The sequence below is a fragment of the Hipposideros armiger genome, unplaced genomic scaffold, assembly GCF_001890085.2.
Source record: "Hipposideros armiger isolate ML-2016 unplaced genomic scaffold, ASM189008v1 scaffold_978, whole genome shotgun sequence".
NCBI lineage: Eukaryota > Metazoa > Chordata > Mammalia > Chiroptera > Hipposideridae > Hipposideros > Hipposideros armiger.
In genome coordinates, this window is record NW_017732328.1 from 333,372 (window position 1) to 359,091 (window position 25,720).

The 25,720-nt window shown below is 35.2% G+C and overlaps 1 protein-coding gene across 2 annotated transcripts in view; it reads left to right on the forward strand.

The window, feature by feature from the left end:
• Positions 1 to 25,720, forward strand: part of LUZP2 (leucine zipper protein 2) — a 294,610-nt gene that overhangs the window by 233,336 nt on the left and 35,554 nt on the right. For both annotated transcript variants that reach the window (XM_019631038.1, XM_019631037.1), the window contains exon 9: positions 10,042 to 10,206. In XM_019631038.1, the coding sequence (XP_019486583.1) occupies positions 10,042 to 10,206 (165 nt within the window). The remainder of the gene's footprint in view (positions 1 to 10,041; positions 10,207 to 25,720) is intronic.

A 25,720-nucleotide genomic window follows, 5' to 3' on the forward strand; every position in this document is an offset into this window, starting at 1 on the left:
ATGCAATATATCAATATACAGAAAGGAAACAAGAGAAGCATTACCTGGAGCTGATTCAGATATTGTAGTGAGAATGAGAAAAAAAAATAAATTATATATATATATATATATATATATATATATATATATATATGTATGTGTGTGTGTGTGTGTATATATATATATATATATATATATATATATATATATATATATATGTATGTGTGTGTGTGTGTATATATATATATATATATATATATATATGTATATATTCTGGGGGTGCCAAATAAATGTACACATTTTAAGAGATGTTATCTATATATTAGATTTCAAAGTTAAATTAAACTATGGTAGCAATGTGTAGATGACATTCACTCAAAAGATGGCATTAATCAAATGAATGCTAGTAGCATCATTCATTCTATTACAATTTTAATACAGTTTTTTTCCTGTCTTAAAATGTGTATACATTTTTTGGCACCCTCTGTGTATATGTATATGTATATACACATAAAAGGATAAAAATTTTCATTAGACTTGGAGCATATAAAAAAATCAAGTAGATAGTCTAGACTAAAACAATATAATGTATGCAATTAAGAATTTAACTGATGTGCTTAATAGCAAATTTAATTATTGGACATAGTAGAACTGAAGACTAGTGAAATGAAAGGAAAATTAATATCAAATACTTATAACAATGTATAGAATACAAAGCTAAATGAAAAGTAAACACAGAGAGAATAAGAACTGTATGAGACAATTTCCAAATTTCTAAATTTTTTTTTTAAAGATTTTTATTGGGGAATTGGGGGGATGGGAACAGTGCTGGGGAATTGAGGGAAGGGGAACAGACAAGTTGCTATTCTTTTTTGTTCTTCAATCTAGTTGTGGAGGACGTTGCTTCATTGGCCCAAGTTGGCACCATCATTGCGCTCTTCCCCAGGCGAGGCAGATCAGTCACCGGCTTCTGGACGGCCACTCACAGCGGATGCTGGCCGCTCACGCTGGCTGCTGGCTACACACACTAGCCCATAGCAACCCACTGCCACAGGGGCTGCAGCCCACGCCATCACCAGCGACTCATGACACAGCCCAGCTCCAGGTTGAGCTGTTGTTCAGCATCTTAACTGTAGAGGGCAGTGTCACTGGCCCTCATATGTGGGATCCAAATCGGGGCCCTCTGGCGTCCTAAGCCAGTTCTTAACCATCATGCCACTCGGCTGGCCCTCTAAATTATTTTTAATCATTGTCCTAGAAGTAGTGATAAGCAGAAGCAATATTTGTAGAGATAATGACTAAAAATTCCCCAAAGCTTTAAAGATATTAACCACAGATTCAAAAATATAAATATTCCACAAGCAGGTTAAATCAGAGATAATTACATTACAATCCAATTGTTGATTGTTAGATATAAAAAAGATAAACTAAAACAGAAAATGAATAACAAAATGGTACATATCAACTTAAGTATTATATTTTTAAATGGTTAAATATTCCAAATATAAGGCTAAAATTGTAAATTACATTAAACACAAACTATGATTTATACAAAAGACACCTTTAAATATAAACAGGAGGACTGTAAATAAAATGATAGGGAAAAAAACCAACCTATGCAAAAAGTAATACAAAGCTTGTATATCAATACTAGTGTTATTCAAGGTAGATTTGAAGTTAAGAATTTTTAGTGATAAGAGTGAGTTTCATATGAATCAGTCCGAGAAAATGACATCGAAATCCTAAGCCAGTATGTATGCAACAATATTCCTTTAAAATGTATATGTGAGTACATTTTTAAAAGTATATTTAAGACCCATGCATTTTTTTATTGTCTGCTATATTTGAGTATGATTTGTTAACTGAATAAAAGATACTTAAGATCACCAGAAAAAACTGAAATGTGGGCCGGCCGAGTGGCCCGATGGTTAAGAACTGGCTTGGGACGCCAGAGGGCCCTGGTTCAGATCCCACATATGAGGGCCAGTGACACTGCCCTCTACAGCTAAGATGCTGAACAACCAGCTCAACCTGCAGCTGGGCTGCCGTGAGTTGCCGGCGACGGCGTAGGCTGCAGCCCCTGTGGCAGTGGGTTGCCATGGGCTACCGTGTGTAGCCAGCAGCCAGCGTGAGCAGCCAGCAGCCACAGTGAGTGGCCGTCCAGAAGCCTGCGACTGATCTGCCTTGCCCGGGAAGAGCGCAATGACGGTGCCAACTTGAGCCAGTGAAGCAACGTCCTCCACAACTAGACTGAAGAACAAAAGGACAGCAACTTCTCTGTTTCCATCCCCCCAATTCCCCAATAAAAATCTTTAAAAAAAACCTGAAATGTGGATAAGAACAATGAGATATCATCGCAACACCATCAGATTGGTAAAAATTAAGAAATCTGATGATACCAAATTCTGATACACTTGTGATAGGTGTGTAATTATTAAAATCAGTTATTAAATATGTACATCTTAGAATTTGCACATATCCATGTATAGAGGGTGCCAAAAAATGTATACACAGTTTTAGAAAAGGAAACATGTATTAAAATTGTAATACGATGAATGATACTAGCATTCATTTGATTAAAGCCATCTTTTGAGCGAACATCATACTACACTTTGCTACCGTAATTCAATTCAACTTTGAAAAGTAATACATAGATAACATCTCTTAAAATGTGTACATTGTTTGGTACCCCAGTATACTTGGAAAGAAGCATAGGGACATTAAATACAGGAATGTTTGTATTAATAATAATTGGAAATAATATAAATGCTTACTGATAGAATTAATATGTACATTTCCTATTTTTCCTATAGTCTAATTACTATTTTCGAATAGTAATCAAATTTTAATATTAATGAAAAAATATAAAGACATTTGTATCAATGTTGATACATCTATAACACGCAGTTGGATGAAAAAATTGAAAATTATATGTGTGATATTTAGCAATTGTTCACATACACAAAACAAATTTTGTTTTAACTATGTATCAGATAAAAAGGTAAAGTAGAAAGATACACATCAAATTCATGGACACAGTTCGTTCCCTTCGGGGAAAGATGGAGTGAAACAGCACTAGGCATGCTTACAAATACTTCTGCTGGTTCCCAAATATTTTATCTTCTAATAATTATATAGACACAAATAGTCTTTAATTCATACACACACATATGATATGTATATTGTGTACATTATGTATATATTATACAGTATATGCATTGTATATATACATTAGGTATATCTCATGCATTTGCATGTATATATTATAAATATGCACATGCATGAATTATATATATATTTTATAAAATTATATCAATATTATATATAACAAATATATATTATGTAATCAAAATGATGTTTTTTAACATTTAATTTGGATTGCTATTTACCTGATATTTGTCATATTTTTATGTTGTTCTCTATATATCCCCATATTTTCCAAAATAAGTTATTTTGAAAAGTGAAGATAGTGCTCTGTCTGCTATCAAGAGCTTTCCATTTTTGTGATTACGGCTTAGCAACAATTTTATTTAGAAAAGTAAGCAAGTAAGATAATCGCATTCATAAACTTCTTTTGCAATAATATACTGTATATGTTTAGCAATTTTGTAAAGATAAGAAGTTGTCTCTTAACCACCAATTTGAACCATGGGTATTTTGATACACAGCAGAAGAGATGGAGCATTTAAGGCTAACCATTTATTTAAAAAATTCTTCCTTTGACTTACCTTCCAGAATCTCTGCAGTTTGCTTTAAGTCCTAGAAAGTTGTTGAATTCTCATGATCCTGAGGCAGCTCAGCCTCCCCTGAATTTTTAACGACTCTGTTAGAATCCTTTTTCTTAAATATTTGTCCTGGTTAGACTTCATGTAGTCCACTTAGTCAATGGGTCGATAGATTTGAGATGCCTGTTGTGTCACCATGTGCTAGGTGCTATGGGAACAGAAAACACTTAGGAAACATCATCTTCAGTTTCATATCTCTCACAGTTTTGTTGGGCACCTATGATTTGAAAATCATTGTATGTAGAGCCATGAGGTCGTAAAAGCACAGAGAATGAATACGTATATGTTAAGTACATGTGGATTGTAGGGACGGTTGTAGTCACATAAGTTTTCATGGGGAAACTATCATTTTGCCTGAGTCATAAAACTCAGGATTAATGTAGAGTTTTTTTCTTGTTCGTCTTACCCATTCAATGCGTTCCTCCTCCCTGTTTCTCTCCCTGCCACCTCCCGCCATCCCAGTGTGTCTAGGCCACACCATTCCACCCTCTGGATCCAGGATGAGAAGCTGTAGGTTGCAGTGTTTAAATAAAGGTCCCCAGTGTCAGTCTATGTTCATATTATCACGTTTTCCACTGAATGACCAAGTTTGAATTTCTCTAACTCTTTATGCTTCACTGTAACATGAAATAATAAAATTTACATTATAAGGGTGATGAAAAAATCATATGCCTCAAAAAAGGAACATACTGAGAAGAATTCTTGGCACCTGGAAAACACTCAGTAAGCGTAGTAATTATTATTATTAGTGACTGAGATCGTGGAGACTGCCTCTGTGTGATAACGATTTCTGTGTTTAACCTTCAGCATCTTGTCACTCTTTTTGCTACAGTGAACTGTAAAAGCATTTCCTATTATTGGAGGTTAATTTCATGTAAGACATGTATGAGACTCATAAACCACAGCCATAAAGTCAGGTAGAAATGCTAGTTCACTTCAAAATGGATCAAACATTCAGTTTAATGAAATTGCTCTTTCCTCTCTCCATTATCTTTATATCTTTATATGAGATTTTTTTTGTTTTATGCTCTTCAGGTGTCTAGCTCCTAAGAATGTTATATCTGGGCTTCAAATAACCTTCAATATCTCCTAAATATTATGAAAACAACATCTTCACTTTCCAACTTGGTTCTCATAATATATTTAATGAAAGAAGTCTTAGTTTACTCACCCAATATAAATAATAATAACCTCAAAATCTAAGAATCAACCTTGGTTTTTCAAAAAACAATTATTTGGCAATATCTTATGAATTGCAATTATCTTCAGCTATTGGAATATGGAAACAGCTTTATGATATGGAAATTTATCTCTCAAGCTTTTGTATTAAAAATAAAGTTTCTGGTGCATCTGATCCTCAAAATTTTGCCCAAGAAAACCTGCATAATTACATCCGTATTACAGATGACACAAGATAGGAAACCCACATAGACTCCTGGGTCTGGGTAGTAAAAGAAGGAGGAATCTTTTTGCCACATTGTGTCTCACACATAGCAGGAGCATAATTAATAGTTACTGATTGACTAGATAAATTAAAATAAATTAATGAGCATGCTATTCATCCTACGTACAAGAGATCTAGAGATTACCTAGAGCAACAAGCCGAAAATGTTGAATGATCTTTTAGGATTTGTAGAGGTGATTTCATGGCAGAAATAACCTTAAGGGGAAAGGCTTTGGATCACCAGTCCCTCATGGTCTTTCCCAGGCCAGCAGCTGACATTGCACCCAGATCTCTGTGAGGGCTTCACATCATATAAGTGAGTCAAGAGAGACAGGAATAATACCTTGTGAACTTTGATTTGTCAGGAGATGACAAATTAGGAGCACCATTGTTTTTGCAAGATATATCTTGTTGTTCCTAGAAAAAAAAAATGCATTTTTCTAAGAAAAGTACTCACAGGCATGCAAAAAATTACTTTCTAAATCTCCTGCCATCTTAAGATCATATATATATATGATCATATATATATATGGAAATATATATATGGAAATATATATATATATATATATATATATATAATTTATATATATATATAATATTATAAGAACAGTAATTTTTATAAGCTTTCCATATTATACATCACAAACACTAGTATTTTAATGTCTAAAATAATACTTTTTTATATAATATAGGATAAAGAGCAAAACATAAAATGACACCCACCTCTATCCTCTGGAGGGTTTGCTTTATTTATTCATGTAACAATATTTGTTAATTTAGAAACTGGTGATGCTGCAAAAAAGGTACTGGCCCTCAAAGAAACTACATTATAATAGAAGTAGATAAATAGTAAGATAATCTTAAATGATAACAAGAGCTACATGGGACATAATTTAACATATGTGTAATAATAGAGACTTTAAGGAAGGAGTGATCTTTGAAAGAGTGATTAGGGACTGTGTTTTCAAGAAGATCATATGTGAGCTGAGGAATACATTTTATTTTATTTTATTTATTGAGTTTTAAAATTTATTTTTTATAGGTAGATATAATTTTATTTTAGTCTTTCAAAGATTTGAGACAGAAGGAATACATTTTAATTAGAAGTTTCCTACTTAGCTATTTGGGAAAAAGCATTCAGCAGGCAGAGGAAACAAATAAGTATAAAGGCTCTAAGATGCAGATGAGCTTGCAATGTCTGATGAGCTATAAATAAAGGACATTGTGACAAGCAGGTCCTTAGTAAGGGGTTTGCATTTTACTACCATGTGGCAAAGCAAGTGGAAAAAGTGATTTGGTGCAGGGTCAAGGCAGGGCAAAAACAAGACTGACCTTAGCAGGGAGTAGGTTGTAAGGTCAAGGACAAAGTCTACTTGATATGATTCCCATAATATTTCATTAGATGACATCTTGTTTCAGTGAACTTGAAAGTAAACAGCAGCTTGCAGTTTCAGGCTACAGCTAGCCTTGTGACTGTAAAATGTAATGATGGTGTCATATAAAACCACTGCCTGGGTCCTGCCTAGGCAAGTGGGTCAAACCAAACCTGAGTAGTGTCTGTAATAGGCTCAAGACTAGACTAACTGGAAAACTGGTTTTTGTGTTTGTTTGTTTGTTTTGGTAGAAAGCTGACCAGATGAGGGCAAGATTACTCACTGCAAACTGCTGTGTCTGGCAGAGAAAACACACACACACACACACACACACACACACACACACACACACACACACACACACAATGTAACCAAGGACTGGAGGCAAAGTTGCAGGCTTATGGTTCAAAAAAGGAATAAAATCAGAAGCTAAGAGATTATGGATAGGTTGAAAAATAAGAGCAAAGATAGGTTACTACTGTGACTATGAAAGGAGGAGTTGAAAGTTAATGTCTATGTGACATTGTTTTTGTTATGTTATATGATCCTGACAGTGTGAGAACAGATGAGATGACTGTACCAAAGTTCAGAGAATTAAAAACACATCCCTGTTTATTGTTTTATTGGGACATTTGTCTTGCCTAAACAGATTTTACTGAAAATCTATATCTGAAAAACTATTAATCTGATGCTGTTCATTATTTATTTTCAATAACCAATTTCAGCCACGCCTCTGGAATCTGTCTATTATGGGAACATATACCTTAAGCCTGTTACAGATCCAACTTTTAGATGTATAGTATTTAAGAGGAACCAAGATATGAACACAGTGAATGCAATAACCATCACTACTTCCTCCATGATCTGACCATTGAAAGCCTACATTTCAAAGCCACATTAGCAGTCAGTCCTGGCCAAGACCTGCCTGACCTGCTCACATTAGCTCTAGTTCCATTGTTTCACTATAATATGCAAAACAGAAAACATGTAAATTGTGCAGGGCCACTTGGAATATCTCACTACTGACACAGCACCCACTGCCACGACCTTCTGTTGCACAGTGAGAGTAGGGAAGGGTCAGCCAAGATTATAACAAGGAACCAGCAGGAAGAGAAATCTGAACTGTTACTTCATTTCTTTTTATTGATGTAACTTGTCAATTTTCTTCCCTGACATACAGAAAAACAATGTTTTCACCTAAGTTTTTAAGTCATTTATTCAACAAACTTTCTTTTGAGTCCCTTATAAAATGTCAGGACTGTGTTAAGTTCGATATACAATTCTGAGCAAAAGAGGCGACTTATACATAACTTATTTATGTATATTATTTAACAAAATATACAACTTATATATAATTTATTCATATAAATTAAAAGTTAGTGAGACATTATGTGAGGGATAAACAAGGATCAGTAATAGAAAGTGATGATGTGGGGGACGGAGAAGGATTTAGAGACTAAGGCAAGCAAATAAAAGGGACCATTTTGAGTAAGAAGTCACCATTCGGCTTAGCCCCCTCCTGTCCACTGAATGCTCCTCCATCCTAGTCCTTTTCAGATTATGACTGTGTCTTAGAGAACTTGACAGGGCAAGATTCATGAGAAGGAGATACGTGTATGTCCTTTGTCTTATATATTTCAAGTTGCTGCTCTTACTGCTGTGTGTTTTTTTTTTAATCCCTTAACATGGCCGAAGAGAGAGATTTCTTAAACTGTTATTTCTAGCAATAGACACTGTCGACTTAACAATAAATATTATATAGAACATCTGGAAGGATCTAAGTCATAGTCACTATGACAACAAGGGCTTTATGGAGACAAGAAGTAGGGAGGATGCTGTATGAAGCCGTATTCAGGCATAGTGTATAAAAGGCAGTAGTTTTGTTGGGAGTACACAACTTCGACAGGCAGAGAAAACAGACTTAGCCGCTTCATTGATCCATGGATGCACTGGAAGGGTGAAATCTGTCTGTGCCGGCTTGTCCGGGGATCTTAGCCCCTGTAACGAATCTCTCTCTTCATGTCTCTCGAACCAAAGGCCACATCTCACATCTCAAAATTGATGTTTATGTGACATTTTCATATTAGGGCCTATAGCCCAAATTACCCCCCGAGTCACTATGAGATTTCTAAAGAGTTGTATGTCCCTCTTTGAAAAAAAAAATAAAATTAGGGAATTGGGGGAGGTGAACAGAAAAGTTGCTGTCCTTTTGTTCTTCAGTCTAGTTGTGGAGGACGTCGCTTCACTGGCCCTTGTTGGTTTTATCATTGTGCTCTTCCCAGGTGAGGCAGACTGGTCGCCAGCCTCTGGATGGCTGCTCACAGTGGCTCTTGGCAGCTCACACCGGCTGCTGGCTGCTCACCGTAGCTTACGGCAGCCCCACTGCAGCAGGGTCTGCAGCCTATGCCATCGCCAGCGAGTCATAGCAGCCCAGCTCCAGGTTGAGCTGTTGTTCACCATCTTAGCTGTAGAGGGCGCAGTGTCACTGACCCTCATGTGGGATCTGAACCCAGGCCCTGCTGCTCAGAGCTGGTGCCCCAAGCCAGCTCTTAACCAACGCTCCACTCAGCCGGCCCTTGTATGTCCCTCTTCATTTTAGCACCTGAGGATCTCTCTGTCATTTGTATTCAGCTTTATAGTATTATTATTTTTAACTTATCAGCATTTAAAAATATTTTTAGAAGTCAGAGCTGAGGATTAGATGGGAGGGAGAGATGGTTGTCCACATTCGTACAGCCTGCTGTGTGATGTGAACCAAAAATAAACTGGTCTGAAAACCTTGAACTTTCTTTTCTTCATAGTAAAATCATAATAATAATGCCAGTTTCACAGATGTTTGAAAGAGGAAAATGATTTCTTGTGTGTGAAAGGGCTTGGAATATTGTGATCCTATGCTAATATAAGAAAGTATTAATATTATCACTTACAATCACAGCAAATTAACTCCTACTTCTTAACAAGGCTCAGAGGAAATAATAGTTTTAGCAGAAATAAACTTATTTTTCCCAGTAAGTTGGGAAATTGAGTGGGAGCATAGGCTAATCTGAGAAACACAGGGGCTTACATTGCTCAGGGAGTAATTTGTAATAAAAGAGGTAGATACTAATAGAAAGGTGGCACGTTTCTAAGGACATTTTCTACTTCAGAGTAATCCCAGAGAATAATTTCCTCCTCCACAAACCTTCATGATTGAAATTATGCCAATTCAAGGAAAAAAAAGTAAGACATATCTCTGAATTTTAGTGTTCAAAATATATCATGAAACACATTAACTCCTAAAAACAGACTAAGTGTACATTAAACAGTGTGCCATAATGCAATTTATGTTAGGCAATTATATTTGAAAACTAATATGTCTTTATGTGGGGCCTGAGTGTACACTAGGAGGAACAGGAGAATCTAATCAGATAAATGATAACCAGAACCACATGTAAGAATGGTGATCTCTCTTTTTTCCTAGGAATCACAACTGAAAGCAATGAAAGAGACTGTGAAACTCTGCCTGTCAACTGTTTTCAGCGATCAACCGTCCCCATTGAGTCTAATCAGGTCAAATCCAACTCAGATGTCAATTCCACCCAGGACAATTGACACGAAGGTTCCAGACGCAAGAATGAAAAGCAAGGTACACTTCATTTGTGCTTTTAAAAGTAAAATCAAGGAATATACTGTCTTTATAATTCATTCTATACGATCATCAGTGTGGATCCAAGTATGATAGCAAAGTGATTAAAAGATTAGGAAGTGAATGGAAGATAGTAACCCAATTTGTGAAGTATCCAGTGTCACTTGGAAAATGTTCTCTAGTAGAAAGCAAGCTGATTCTTAGACAGGATCATCTAGTTGTAAAATGATAATAACTATCACTACTGTAGTTATAATAATTTATTCTAAAATAACATTCTAATTTTTTTTCTAAAATAATAATGCTAATTATTCTATAATTAGTTAAAAGAAAATATCCTGTATTACATTACAGTATACACCAGAGTTTAATATGGTAAATATTTTCTCTTAGGGCATAACCATCACCCTTACAAAAGTAGATACAATTTTTAAAAATTAAGTCCATAGTTCTCGACACTGCCTGCAAGTTAGACTCATTTGGGATACTTGTAAAAGAAAATCCTGACACTCGGGACTCAACCTATTAAATCAAATTCCTTCTGTTTGGGCTCCAGTCATTAGGATGTTTTAAAAGTTCCCCAGGAGATTTTGAGACCAACTGACAAGGAAATCTTCCTCCAAGCCTCCCCCACCACCTTATGTCACTGCCTTCAGACTGGGCACAGGGCATTTTAATGCTGCTTTTGTTTCAGTCTTCAGGGCCTTCAATTTGCAGGCTCTACATTTAAATAAATCCTGACAATCTGAAGTAGTTATCGGAGAGAAGAGTTTAGTTTCAGGCAGCATATATTTATTGGAAAGTGCTGGCTCTCTTACCACTTGCCTGAGGATCTCTCCCCGTTAAAATGAGTGTTATAGATACCAGCGCCACTTCTAATGCAAATCTCTAGGGGTGGGCCCAGAAAAACCTGAGAACAGCCCATGCCATTACCGGATAATGCCTTACAATGGGGCCTGTGTCTCAATGCTTATTTCTGTGGTTACATATCTGTTAATTAAAGAGAATGTGGAGAACTGTATTAGGGAAATACTACTTTTAAGATGGACACTCAAAAATAAGTGACACAAAGTAAATATTCTAATGTTCAGTTTTTATCCGTAACTTTGTCTATTTATGGACCGCATTGTCTGCATAGTCTCAGAGGGTTCTGTCAAAAATCATTTAAAAATATGTATTTTCATTTAATCCCCTTATTCTCTTTGGTTTTATTATGTACTGAAGGACCTCAAAAAACATAGGCCAGCGTTTTTCCCCTTTATTTTTTCCTGCCCCTTTGAAAGTTCTAAGTCTAAAGTGTTTGTTTACTTAACCAAACTGAAGGAAAAGTTGTGTAACAGTGCAGTTTTTATGTTTAGGGGAAATCCTGGGTTAAGTTATTGAATCTGGTCATTGAATAAATGCACAAGTACTCACACAGCCTCATCCACCTACCAGGAGACAATTACTGCCCCTACATATTGTTACTCTAAGGAACAAAGGTTCAGCCGTATTATGTCTGATGACTTTGGACAAATCAGCTTTGTAATTTTATGGGCACATTACACTTGTCTCCAACTCAACATATGTTTCTTTAAGCCCATTATTAAAAGTAGGCTCTTTATGACCCTGAATGTGTAGTGGAAAGTACAGATTGTCACTTTAACTGATTTACTATCAATAAATGTATGTCCCCTCATTGAAATAAATACTGGGTTGTCGGAAAAGTCATGATGTATTTTTTTCTGTTTTTTGTTGCAAAAACGCGTCATGACTTTTTCAACAGCCCAATAATAAATATTTATTAGTTCTCTTGGTTTATCACAGAAAAAGATAGAAAGTATTTAGATGAGCCTAGTTTGGGCATTGCTCATTTTTCAAAATATAATAACAGAAAAATCCAGCTGTTTAAGATAAAGTTCAATAAATCTATGTTAATGTACTGTGGAACATTCTACTTCATAAATTAGCATTAAAAGCTTCTCTGGTGTTTATATTTTACCCATATTCTTTATCTTTTCAATAGTGGTGGAAATTCTATTTTATATATACTTGTGGCTTATCTCTATGAAGGCACCTCATTGATAATATTTTTAAAATCCTGAATAAAATAATATAATGTCCTATGGGGTGTGTATAAGAGAAACAAACTCTCCAGTCATGGAATAATTTTTCTCTACATACAAAACAGTAACTTTTAAATGAGGGCATTGAACTGGTAGGTCTTTAGAGTTGGCTAATTCTATCCTCAGTAACATGATGTGTCTGTCTAAGAGCTGTGAGGCAATCACACCACTTAACCTCTCTGCCTCAGTTTCCTCAGTGCCTATCTCATGTGTTATTGTGACTTGAGCATTACAAATAATAATTCTTATTTTCTGTGATATACGGTGTCACCTACTTTCATTTTGCTTTTTAATCTTCAACTTTTCTTTGAAACAGTAAGGGTATTTGAATGTTTTTTTCCTGAAATCTGTGAAACGCATCCAAGTAAACAATTTTCAATCCATTTCTGGAGAAAGACAAGGTAGCCTCTACAAAACTTTTATTTTTATTTTCTCTCTCAGAAGATTGGGTAATGCAAATATTTATTGCATTATGTGTATATATGTATATATAAATTATATATATATATATATATATATATATATATATATATATATATATTCTCTGGATTTTAAAAACCACAGATTTCATCAGATGCAGAGTTCAATATCATAAGAATTTACTGGTAAAAATTTTAAAAATAATTTAGATATTGGCAACCCCTGCCTCTTCTTCTTCTTCTTCTTTTTTTTTAAATTATGGCGCATGCCTGTTACAGCCCCATCTAGTCCTATAGCTTAAATTTCTGCTGAGGACCCTCAGTCAAGTCTGTCAGCCTCCTTTCCTTCATTGCATTCTCCATAGTTGTTCCTGCTTCTCTCTGATTCAAGTGAACTTTTTCTTACCCTCCGAGTTAGAATTATGTGTTCTATTCTCAGTGCTTTAGCACAGTGTTTATTTCTCATGTGTCTTGGTCATACCTTGAATACAGTGATAGCTCCATATTCCTCTCTCCTTTAATCTACATTATTGTGTTCAGAGCTATGTTTCTAGAGAAATCATTTGAAATGATACTTACTGTTCTGTTTTCATCAGCTCAGGCTGCTCTAACAAATGCCGTAGACTAGAGGACTTAAACAACAGACAGTCATTTCTCACAGTTCATAAAGGAGGGTTTGAAGCCCAAGATCAAGGCGCTGCCCATTTCAGTTCTTGATGAGGGTCCTTTTCCTGGATAACAGACAGCTGCCTTCTAGCTGTGTGTTCACGTGGTCTTCTCTATGTGCCTGTGCATGGAGATCTCACTCTTTTATAAGGACACTTTTTCTTCTTTACAAGGGCACTAATAGGACTGTGAGAGTCCTGCCCTCATGACTCAATCTAAACTTAATTTCCTTCAGAAGGCCCCATCTCCTAATACCATCACGTTGGGGTTAAAGCTTCAACACATGAATTTTGGAGACACAGACATTCAATCCACAGCAGTGTTCCTCTTCTGGTTGGACATTTTCCTCATTTAGAAGTTACAAAATATTACTACTGAGTGTTCATTAAGTACTTAGTATTGAACTAAATTGTTTTTCTTCTGTACACCAGAACTGTGCTCATCACTGGGGGTGCAAATTTGAAATGACACAACTCTGACCCTTTGGAGATTGTGGCCTGATTCTCTGTAAATAAAAAACATGAAAAAACAAAACAAAAAATGCAAGCGTTGTGCAGCAGATCAAGGCATTTTTGTTGTTGTTGTTGTTGTTGTAGTATTTGGAGTTTCATATTCCAAATAGCTTCTATTAAAATAAAGGCTAAGGAGATACTTATATCCAAATGCACACAAGATGATGTGTTTGTTATATCTAGGTTATGATAATGTGTATTTATTATGAAGGAAAGATTGTTCTAACAAAGAGGTGAAGAGCAAAGGTATGAGCCAGGAGATCTGATTTGCATTTTATGTAAAACGACTGACTAGAGCAGAAACAAGCAAACGGGTGACAAGCTATTTCATCAATCCATGCCCAAGATGATGGTGGCCTGATTTATGGTGCAGAAATGGAAACAGGGTTCCAGATGCAATCGAGGCATAGAGCCTCAATTAATGGCCTAATGATTAAGTGGGATACATAAAGAGAAGAAATAAAGAAAAACACTCAGTGCTTGCATTCATTTATTGTGATGGGAAAAGCAAGAGGAGCTTTGAAGGGAGATCTCACCTTGGTTTGTTTTTCAGCACGCTGAGTGTTAGACATCTATTATAAAATCAAGTGTCTGTTTACAGCGGGCATTTATATATTTGAATCTGGAACTCAGGGAAGACATCTGATTGGATGTAAAGGATTTGTAATCAACACCATGGATGGCAATTAAATGTTGGAAATAGATTAAATGACCTGATGAGACTGTGTAGAGTGAAAAGTGCTGAGGGTCATAAAAGACACCAGACAAGAGGAATAACTTGGGTATGGTTTTTAGTCTAATAGATGGAATGTTTATGGCAAAAGTGCACCCCTTCCTCTTATTTTTTGTTGAGATACTCTTCATTATATATTTGAGCTGAGAACCATTACTTTTATGTGCCTGTTTTGCCAGTACAAAAAACAAGATGTGTGTGGCACTGTGTATATTTAGAATGGTGACCACTCCAGGGGTCTGCTGGCCATGGCTCATACCTGCTTGTAAAAGCTGACTATTACATTTTCAGAATTTGTAATAGTCAGCTCTTAAATACAGCCATGATTAAATATAAATTATATACACTTAATATTAAGTAAATTATACTAAAAGCAAATGTAATTACAAAAACTACTACATTTTGCTATTATCTCTGCTCTTGAAGATATTATCTCTTTTGGGTCCATATAGTAAAATAGAATATAATGCTCTGCTACTGATATCTCTTTCCAACTTCATGTTCAGTGATATCATGTTAGTAGATTGAAATTGGTAGAATTTATTCCATAGAAATTGGGAAACACTACAAATCAGGGTTCTCCTAATCTCCCAGAGTTAGTGGATAACATGACCCTGTCTGTGTGTATGCATGTGGCATGTGTGTATCTGTGTTAAGCCTACTGGGCATCATGGATCATATGCAAACAACAGGTGACCAACAGGCTAATTTATTTTTGTCTTCTGCTGTTTGAGTGGTAGAATGAGATGTAAGTGCTCCAAAAATGCAAAATAATTATATGCATGCATATTATAAAACAAATGGCACATTCTGAAAAATTAATGATTGCTATATATCCATTGCCTTGTTTTATTTAATTATATTCATTTATTATAAAATGTTAAATATGACTTTATATAATTTAGATAACATACAAATGTAGAAGGAAATACAGGAAATGTATTATTACCAAGAGGCCTATACTGTTAGGTAAAAAAAAAAAAAGAATTATTAATTCAGTAATATCTTTGGTGTTTGCAGCTGCATGATATAGAGTTTAAGAGCTAGGATTCACTCTACACAGAGAGGATGCTATTTACCTCTCATTAGTCACCACATCAGGACAGAGACTTCAAAAGATATATCTTGTGATTCTGTCCAAAGTGTTCCAATCAAGACACTCGAAGGCCCAGGGGTACTTCTGCTATGTAATTCAGCTGTGCTTTTCATTGACAGCCAAGAAATATTGTGTCATGAACATAAATACAGGAAAAATTATTTTTAAAAATAGAGAGCTAAGATTCAGTAATAAGACTAAGTAAACATCCTTTTCTCTGCAACTTCCTAATTTTGAAATCTTTATCAAATTAGTTAACTTTGTTGAGACTCGTCCTCCATATGTATAAAATGGAGACAATAACAGCACCGACCTTACATAGCTGATATGAAGATTAAATAAGAGAATGCACACACAGCACTCAGCCTGACACTGAGACACCACCAACAAATATATGAAATGTGTGTTATATCTGGAAACCAAGATAACATTCTGAGAAGATTTAAAGAAGGTTTTTAGTAGGATGTTACTTCAATCAAAACAAAACTACTTACCTTGTTTTATTGTTCAGAGAATATAATACATCTATTCAAATAAGTACAACTACAGTTTTTTGGCATAAAAATATGGATAAATCCTCACAATAAATATAATGTCAGTGATCATAAGAGTAAATGCTATAAAGAAAGGAGAAAATGGGAAAAAATTCAGATAAGCAATGCAGATAAAAATGATGAAAATTGTGTTATGAAAACCAATTACTTCACCCCCACCCCAGGCAGTTACCATCTTCTGTTTTTTTGAATGTTTGTTTTTGTTTGTTTGTTGTTTTTTTCATACCACTTGCTGTGGTTAACATTGTTAATGGTCACAGCTATGGTATCTACTTAATTGGACAAGGATGATTTGTAAATTTTGTGGGTTTTTTTTCTTTTTTATTTGTTAGAAATGCCAAAGCCATTCCAGGGCATCAGGCAACAGTGGCCCTATTCAGGAGTTAACAGCATCCAAGTGAAAATTGCATTCTGCTTGGTGGTTTAAAGCAGGTTTTAAAGCAAGGTGGATTTGTATTTCTCTTTTTCTGCCAAAAATCTGTTGCAAAGTAATTTCCCCCAAATCTCAAAACAGTGCACCTGGAATCATCACAGACCTAAGGGTCTCAACCTAGGCTACATTTTTAACCACTGGGAGTTCCACTCAGACCTGTGTCAACACTCACAATTCTGACATAATCCAGCAGAAGTGCAGGCTAGCTTTTCCAATTATTCAGCACTCCCAGATTATTCTAATTTACAGCAAAGTCTTAGAACTCTTAAGATCCTTACTCTAGGAATGGGAAAGGAGTCTAAGACGTAAACCTGCTCTTCTCCCCCCCCCCACCTCCCCTCATTTTTCTGCTTCTAGAAGAGAAGGTTTTTTAGCTGGCCCAGAGGTGATCCATTTCAGACAGATTGGTTTTTCTACCAGTTGGTTTTTATTAGCTAAACATTTAGTTATCTGTAATATCTATCATCTATTGGCATTCCTTCCATGCTTCAAAAATATATTTTATATTTTTATGTGTCCAGGGTTAGTGTGAGGGCAAAAATGAAGACATCAATTTAAATCATTTTTTAATAAAATTTAATATTACATTGGGTTGTCAAAAAAGTCATGACGTAGTTTTTCTATGTTTTTCATTTCAAAAAGGAGTCATGACTTTTCCAACAATCCAATATCTAAGGGATTTTGTTTGGGTTTCATTTTTGATCCTAGAGGAAGTCATAATGGCTCATTTACTTCCCAGCAGATATGGCATATATGTGGCAATGAAAGTAAGTTTAAGTTAAAAATATATCTATATGAACATACATATTATATACACACATAAATATTTGTAAACTTATAAGTTGCAAGATATATATTTAATTTAGTAAATATAAAAATTAAACTAACAAGGACCCCTTGATGTTTTCATTTTTATTGATGTGCAGATTTGTACCCTGGAATGGCCTGAAACCAAATCCTCATAAGCTTTTATTTATTCTTCATCCTTGATACATATATAATGAGAATATTACTTATAAGAATTGATTAGTTGGGTACTCTATGAACAGCTTTCAAAGATGTTTGTTAGCAGCATGAGAATATAATTCATTTTATCCTTCTACAATTAAAATAAAATAGGAACAAATCATTCTTGATAGAAATGTTATGTTACATAAGTCTAGTAATTCATATTGATATTCAGAGAAAAGATCACTACTGAATATCATCTATGTCACAAAAGAATGCCCACCAGATTCCATTTTCTTTCTTTTTTTTTTATTAATTGAGATTTTAGCGGTTGTTTTGAGGATTGATACACAGACATTTCAATTTGTACACAATTTTTTTTTTTAGCTGAGCCATCCTGCCACCTGTTGGCAGCTCAGCGGCAGCTCAGCTTGGGCTGGGACTTGAACCGCTGTTGCTAAGAGCTAGTACTCTTGAGTGAGCTCTTAACCAACTGAGCCACTCGGCCAGCCCTGTACACAATTCTTAATGTATGTATTAAAACTTTTAAAGGAATATAGTTGTGGTTCTTTTCCAAATAGTTATTCCAGTGAATTCCCAGCTTAAAATGTAGAGACAAATTTTTCTTAAGAGGATATCAAGTACTAGTATATTTAAACATTAAGCTGTTATATCATAAGTCCCACTAATTCACAATTTAATACCATATATACTACATACTCAAATTTTCAGTCTTTCACAGCACATTAAAAAAGTAACTAGGGAAATTGAACTACCACTACCAAAGATGTTACAGAGCGAGTGAAATTCTAACAGGGAGTGCCAAGCAAGGTTAAGGAATGGTTTTCTTTTGGAAACAATTCTACTAAGAAAACATGAGATGAGAAGCAATTTAAAAAGTGCAAGATATATTAAATGCGTGACTGTGACTCCAAATTTCCAGTTACTCTGCTGTATATTATAGGATATAAAAATTATTCCCCCATTTATAGAATGTTAAACCAACACCCAAGACAAAACCTCCCATATTCAAGAGCCTACTATTTTCTGGTTGTACCAAAAAATAAACAACTAGCAAATTATTTCACCTCTTAAAAAGAAGCATTTACTTAAAAATGAGATGAGGTGGGATTCCCTTCTTAAAAATGTTTGTAGAGCTACTAAAAAAACTTGCATTGTGTATATATACCACATCTTCTTTACCCAATCATCCATCGAAGGACACTTTGGTTGTTTTCATGTCCTGGCCACTGTAAATAAAGCTGCAATGAACATAGGGGCACATATATCTTTATGGATAAATGTTTTCAGATTTGTGTGGTATATACACACAATGGAATACTACTCTGCTATAGGAAAAGATGAAATAGTGCCATTTGCAACAATATGCATGAATCTTGAGATTATTATGCTTAGCAAAATAAGTCAGACAGAAAAAGTAGAGAACCATATGAGTTCACTGATATGTGGTATATATTGAATAACACTGAAAACAACAAAGGAACAAGACAAACAAATGAAGAAACAAAAACTCATAGACACAGACAATAGTTTAGTGGTTACCAGAGGGTAATGAGGGAGGGGATAAGAGGGACCAAATATATGGTGATGGAAGGAGAACTGACTCTGGGTGCTGAACATCAAATGTGATATATAGATGATGTATTACAGAATTGTATACCTGAAACCTATGTATCTTTACTAACAATTGTCACCCCCATAAACTTTAATTAGAAAACAAAACAAACTTGTACTTCCAAAACAGTTGATAAAAACATTACTGTTTGTATAAAGAGGGGAGACCAGGACCACTGGTCAGACACGGTACCTGATATTAACCAGGCTTGGCTTATTTCTGGACTCCTTCATCAGAGGCTGCACTCTTCTAGTTTATAGTTTCTCTGTGTTCTACAGGTAAATCTTTAGTATCTTGGTTAGTTACTTGGCTTTTTTTTTCATCATTTGCATTTTTTTGTTTTGTTTTGTTTTTTGGGGCAGAGAGGGTGCATGCCAGGAATCTATGGGCCTGGCTTTTCTCAAGGATATGGATACAGCTTATTGCTAGAGCAGAACCAAACATGGCACCCCTCAAACAGACCACACCTGAACAGAATCTCAGACTGGATGGAAAGAAAAACTTAAGAGTTAGTGTTAGTGTTAGGGTTAAGGTTAGGTTTAGAGTTAAGGTAAGGTTTAGGGCAATGGTGAGTTCAAAGCCTGTCTAAAGCTGGGCTACCTGGCCGTTGCTGCTCTTCGCAAGCTGTTGGGACCCAGGGTGGGGTGGTGGGAAAACTGGATGATTGGTTCCATTTTTTTCCCTATATTTTTATGAAAGTTTCTTGGACAGTGATGAAATAGTAATGACATTCATGGTGCCTTCGATGTAACAGAGATTGAGTTATTTCAAAGGTGTTTTAGATTAGCTTCTACTTACCACTTGGCTAGTCACAGTTAAGACAGACCCCAGTATCTGCTCCACTGATTATCAATCTAATGGACATTTTATCTTTGACCCTTGAAATCCTTGTCCAGCTTTCCTTTTCTTCTTTAGATGCAGTATATTTTTTATTCTAAAAACTCCATCTGCAAGAGATCTTTCCTTATAACACCTGCATAAGAAATGGACATCTATAAGGAATTTGGTCATGTTATGATCATTTCTAAGTTGACAATATTTTATTTTTTTCTCCAGGAATTATTCATTCACTAATTTTTATATCTCATAGCCACTGGGAATCTACTAAAATTTTTTTAACAAGGGAAACTTGATGAGATTACATTTTAAGATAATTCCAGTAATGATATGTAAAGGAGGGTTAGGAGGAATAGATGATAGAAGCAAATAAAATTGTTGGGAGAATAATAGCATATTCTTGGTGAGAGACAGTGAGACAGTGGCAGTGGAAAAGGAGACAAGGGGACAGGTTTGAGAAGTGCAAAGAACATAAAATTTGGAGGGATTTGTGAGAAAATGGAAGTGAGAAGACTAGATGATTTTTTTTTAAGGAAATGGGCTATAGGAGAGTGAACTAATGTATGGGAGGCTTCTTAGTAGGATGGAAGGAGATTATGTTCATTTTTAGTAAGAGAGAAAGAAAGGAATAGAAAAAGATAGTGAAGGAAAAAAATACAGATATGTATTAAGGATCCAAAATTCCAGAAGAAGCACCAAGGAATATGAATAGAATTTACAATGTGAATAGTTGGACATCGAGAAGAGTAGGGACATACCAACTTCTAAGGTGGGAGATAAGTTGCGAAAGATGAATGAAGGTATGTATGAATTTTGATGTAGATAGAGGAAAATTCATGATACCCCATGGCCTTTAGTTTATCAGTTAAAATTAGGCCCTTGTTGACTTTGAAGAGGCTTCCTGTCCTTCTAGACAAATGGGTTGGAAAACCTTGATGTGCCCCCATCTCATACACACTAACTCCAATTCCTAAATTTCCTCTATAGCACTCCTATTATAGCACTCCTGCTTTGTTTTCCAGTCCTGAGGGTAGGGGGGAAGAGTCAGGGACAGGAAACAAAATAAAACAACTTCCTCAAAAGAGGTGAAATTATAGGAAACATGAGCTCCAATGAAATGAAGTGCTGCTTCAAACAAAGTGTAGGAAAATAAAAGTAAATATTATACTAACAGGTACAGACTAAATTAATACTAAATTATAAAAACGGTTAATACATTCCAGTATATTCAAGCACATCTAAATTTAAAAATAAAATGTACAATAGGATTAAAATTGCCTAGAACCTTTAATTTTGCTACTGCTCATTCTCCATGGCTAAATTTACCATTGGACATGATCCACTCCAGAATCATTCCTGATGGAGTGAAAACATGTATAAAACAACCCTCCCCACCACCTGTGGTACCAAGATATCAAAGAACATAGATAACAGGAAGTTTCCCTGGATGCTTAGGTAAAGACACAAGGGGCAGCAATTTCAGACTTCTTCCCACAAACTTCATTATTTGTAAAACAGACATTCACCTTGTTGTTGTTGATTAGGAATTCAATTTCCTATTAACATTATGATTAGGGTCTTTCCATGAATGCCAATCTGCTTTGCTTAGCACTTAAGAAATACTGATTGACGTTTTCCCACTTTTCTCACTTAGGAAAAGACAATATTCTCTAGTCTCTGTATTTCCATGAGACCCGGACCTGAATAATAAGATAGTGTTTCATCTGATGATTTAAATCCCTTCTTGCCAACCTCTTCACAAACCCAATGATGCCTAACTTTGCCACACCCCTCAGATATTATATAAACCTTGCCTCCCCCATGCAGAGCCTCCTTTTGCAACTGGGAAGGTGTCCTTATCTCCTGAAGTATGAGTCCTCACTTCTACCTCAGCAATGGCCCAGTAAAATCCCAAATTGCATTACACAACTCCTGAGACAATCAGAAGTATGGCCTTGATCTCATTAAGCTTTTACTTGAGCCACGTGAAAAGTAGACCTCCTCTCACTTCTCCATATGCTTAATATTTTATTGGCATAAAACAGATAAAATGTTTTAATTTTCAATTTAAAATGTTCAAACATACATTTAATAAGACTATGCCTGATTTCCTGGGTGTCTTTTTTTTTTTTCACTTTTAGCCTTTTAATACTTTTACATTAAATTAATATTCTGAACACGGATCCAGTGTGAATTCTTTGTCATATATACATACTCATACACTTAAGGCCATCCAACAATAACCACTTATAATATTAACTAGTCTTTAAAATTATGTTGTATTTTTGTTATGAAACATGCCTATTTGTCATGGAAAATTTTAAAAGCTAATGTTAATAGCAATAATACAATAGTAGCTGACATTTATTGAGTTCTACTACACTCATATGAACTTAATTACTCCTCACAAAACTCTAAAAGGAGAAATATTAGTCTCATTGTTTAAATACATTTTTCTTTTAGAATAATTTTAAATCGAAAAAATGTAATTACAAAAATAGTAAGAGAGTTCCTGTATACCCTTCACTCAGCTTCCCTGAATGTTCAGATCTTACATAATCATGGTGTATTCATCAAAACTTAGAAATTAGCACTGGTATACTATTACGAAGTTATGGACCTTATTTGATTTTCCCCGGTTTTTCTACTAATGTCCTTTTTCCATTCCAGGATCCAGTTCAGGGTATCACACTGCATTAGTCATACTGTCTCCTTAGTCACCTCTTGTCTGTGACATTTTTTTCAGTCATTTCAGGTTTTACATGATCTCGACACTTTTGAGGAGTAGTGGTCAGATATTTTGTGACTATCGCCCAAAGCATGGGTTTTCATGCTTTGACTGGAGTTATGAATTTGTGTAAATAACACCTCAAAAGTATGATGCTCTTCTCATCATCATTTCAGGGATACAAGACATCACTGGTGATGTTAACCGTCATCTCATTACTTGGTTAAAATGGTTTCTGCCAGATTTCTCCACAAAGTTAGGATTTGTCTCTTTTCCTACTTTATTCTTCAGAAGTGGGTCATTAAGTTCAGCCTACACTCAAGGGAAGGGTATTTAAGCTCCTTCTACTGAAGGGAGAGTCTCAATATTTATTATTTAGAATTCTTTTGTCAGAAATATTTGTCCTTTCTCCCTCATTTATTTATTCAATCATTTATTGATATCAGTATGGACTCATGGATATTTATTTTACTATTTTATTTAATTTATGTATTATTTTTTAAGATTTTATTGGGGAATTGGGGGAGGGGAACAGCCAAGTTGCTGTCCTTCAATCTTAGTTGAGTAGGGCACAGCAAGCTCAGCTCCAAGTCCAGTCTCTTTACTCAGCTCAAGGTGCTGTGTTCAATTAGTTGCAGGTGGGCATAGCTCACCATCTCGAACAGGCAACCTTGTTGTTAGGAGCATGTGCTCTCATCAGTTGAGCCATCCTGCCACCTGTTGGCAGCTCAGCAGAAGCTCAGCTCGGGCACGGCTCACTGACCCATGTGGAAATCAAACCAGCAACCCTGCTGCTCAGAGCTCACGCTTTTGAGAAAGCTCTTAACCAACTGAGCCACTTGGCCGGCCCGTGGATATTTATTTTAAATGTTAAGTTATAATCCAAATACTATCATCATTTATTTATTTTTCCTTTTAAGTAGATGTTATTTTTCAGAGCAGTTTTAGGTTTATAGAAAAATTGAGCAGAAAGTCCAGAGAGTTCTCATATACCCTGTACAAACACCACTCCTCATTCCTCCCAGCCTCCTCCGCTATTAATATCCCTCACCAGAGTGGTCCATTTGTTAGACTCCATCAGCTGCATTGACATATCATTTCATCAAAAGTCCAAAGTTCACATTAGGGTTCACTCTTGGTATTGTAAATTTTATGTGTTTTGACAATTGTATAACGACATGTATGCACCATCATACAGAATTTACTCTCATTTTTCATGTAAGTAAATTGAAGCACAGTGAATGTTAAGTTTTGTTTTTTTTAAAGATGACACAGTTGGTAAATATTTTATGAGTAATATAATGCATTTCTTTAAAACACATTGTGAATTTTATTTGAATTATTTTATTATGATGCATACTAATTGATTCACGTAGTTCCTTATTTCTACTTTTTTCAATTTTTTTATCTTAATAAATACACAAGTAACATTTAGATAAACAACTGTCTTATACTCCACCCTAATAATAGAATCTGGAAAGATAGATCCTGGTTCATTTTTACTGCCTCCTTCCTTTCCCATTCATCCCTTCCTCTCAATAACATTTAATAGTGCCTTACACAGGCAGAGTAGGTGATGAATGATTGTTTGCTGAATGAGTGATTACCCAATAAGCTTTTGAGCTTAAGGTTTGGTCAGGCACACTTTTGAAGCTGACATTAGAGAGGCCTGATTTCTGAGGCTTCTTGAGGCCATTATCAGAAGCAGAAATGTGAGCAGGATGGCTTATTGTTTTGATTTAGTGTCACATACTTCACCTTCTTAAAAATGACTTCAGAGTTTCACATCCTCGAATGTGCTTTTGTAGAATATTATTGAAAGCCTCCGTAATATGTGGGGGGAATGTATAGGTTCCTCCTGGGCTAACAACCATCTGTGAATTGCAGCAAGCAGGTAATCAAGGTTTCAGACCCTTTTGAAGATCCAAAGTGTTTTCTGGGGTTTAATTGTTAGGTATAAAAGTGAGGATGCTTCCACAGTGGCCTTACTGTGCTGGGCACAAAAAGAAGCGACAGCAATAAAAGGACCTTGACTTGGGGGATAATCACTTCGTCTAACACCACATACTTTGTCTGATACAGCTAATGTTATTTTCTGAGAATTTTTAAAAAGGAATATCCAAGAGTGAACATCTTTCATTTGTGATTCTTAATACGGTATGATCATTCATCTCCTCATTTTTAAAGGACCATAATTTCCTCCAAAGAAGCCAGCTACACCCAGCCTATTTTAGACACTACATTTTTCTGAAGCTTAATATGAGGCTTTTAGGACAAAACACCATTCTTCTTGATTTGAAAATTTCTTCTTAATTGCAGCACTATGCATCCTTTTATGTGTCATTAATTACATCTTCTTTTCTGATGTCATCTCTCTAGAGTTATTTTCCTGTTGTTGGTGCATATGCCAATAAATGGATCCTGTTATTATCACATACTTCAGCTTTGGTTCTACATTTAATCACTGGCAACCACTATTTCCTTCTCTGCTTCTCTAGCACAGACATTGTCTCCTAGGAATAATTTGAATACTTGGATTTTTTTTTGAAGTCTTGTATATCTCTATGATAAATTAAGGTCCTCTGAATAAATAATCTCTCTTGGGATATAATTTATAACTTTCAAAATTATTATGTTGATTGGATTCTACCATCTACAATAGATAAATATGTAATAGGTATGTGGTAGTGTATAACCAATAGAATAATTTGGAAAGTTATTAAATTAAAACTACTATCACCATCTTGTTATTATGTGGGGGCATTCTGAAAACATCAAAGCAGAAAGATGAAAAACTGATAGATCCTGATAACATTATTGAATTGCAGAATTAACCAACTTTAGAAC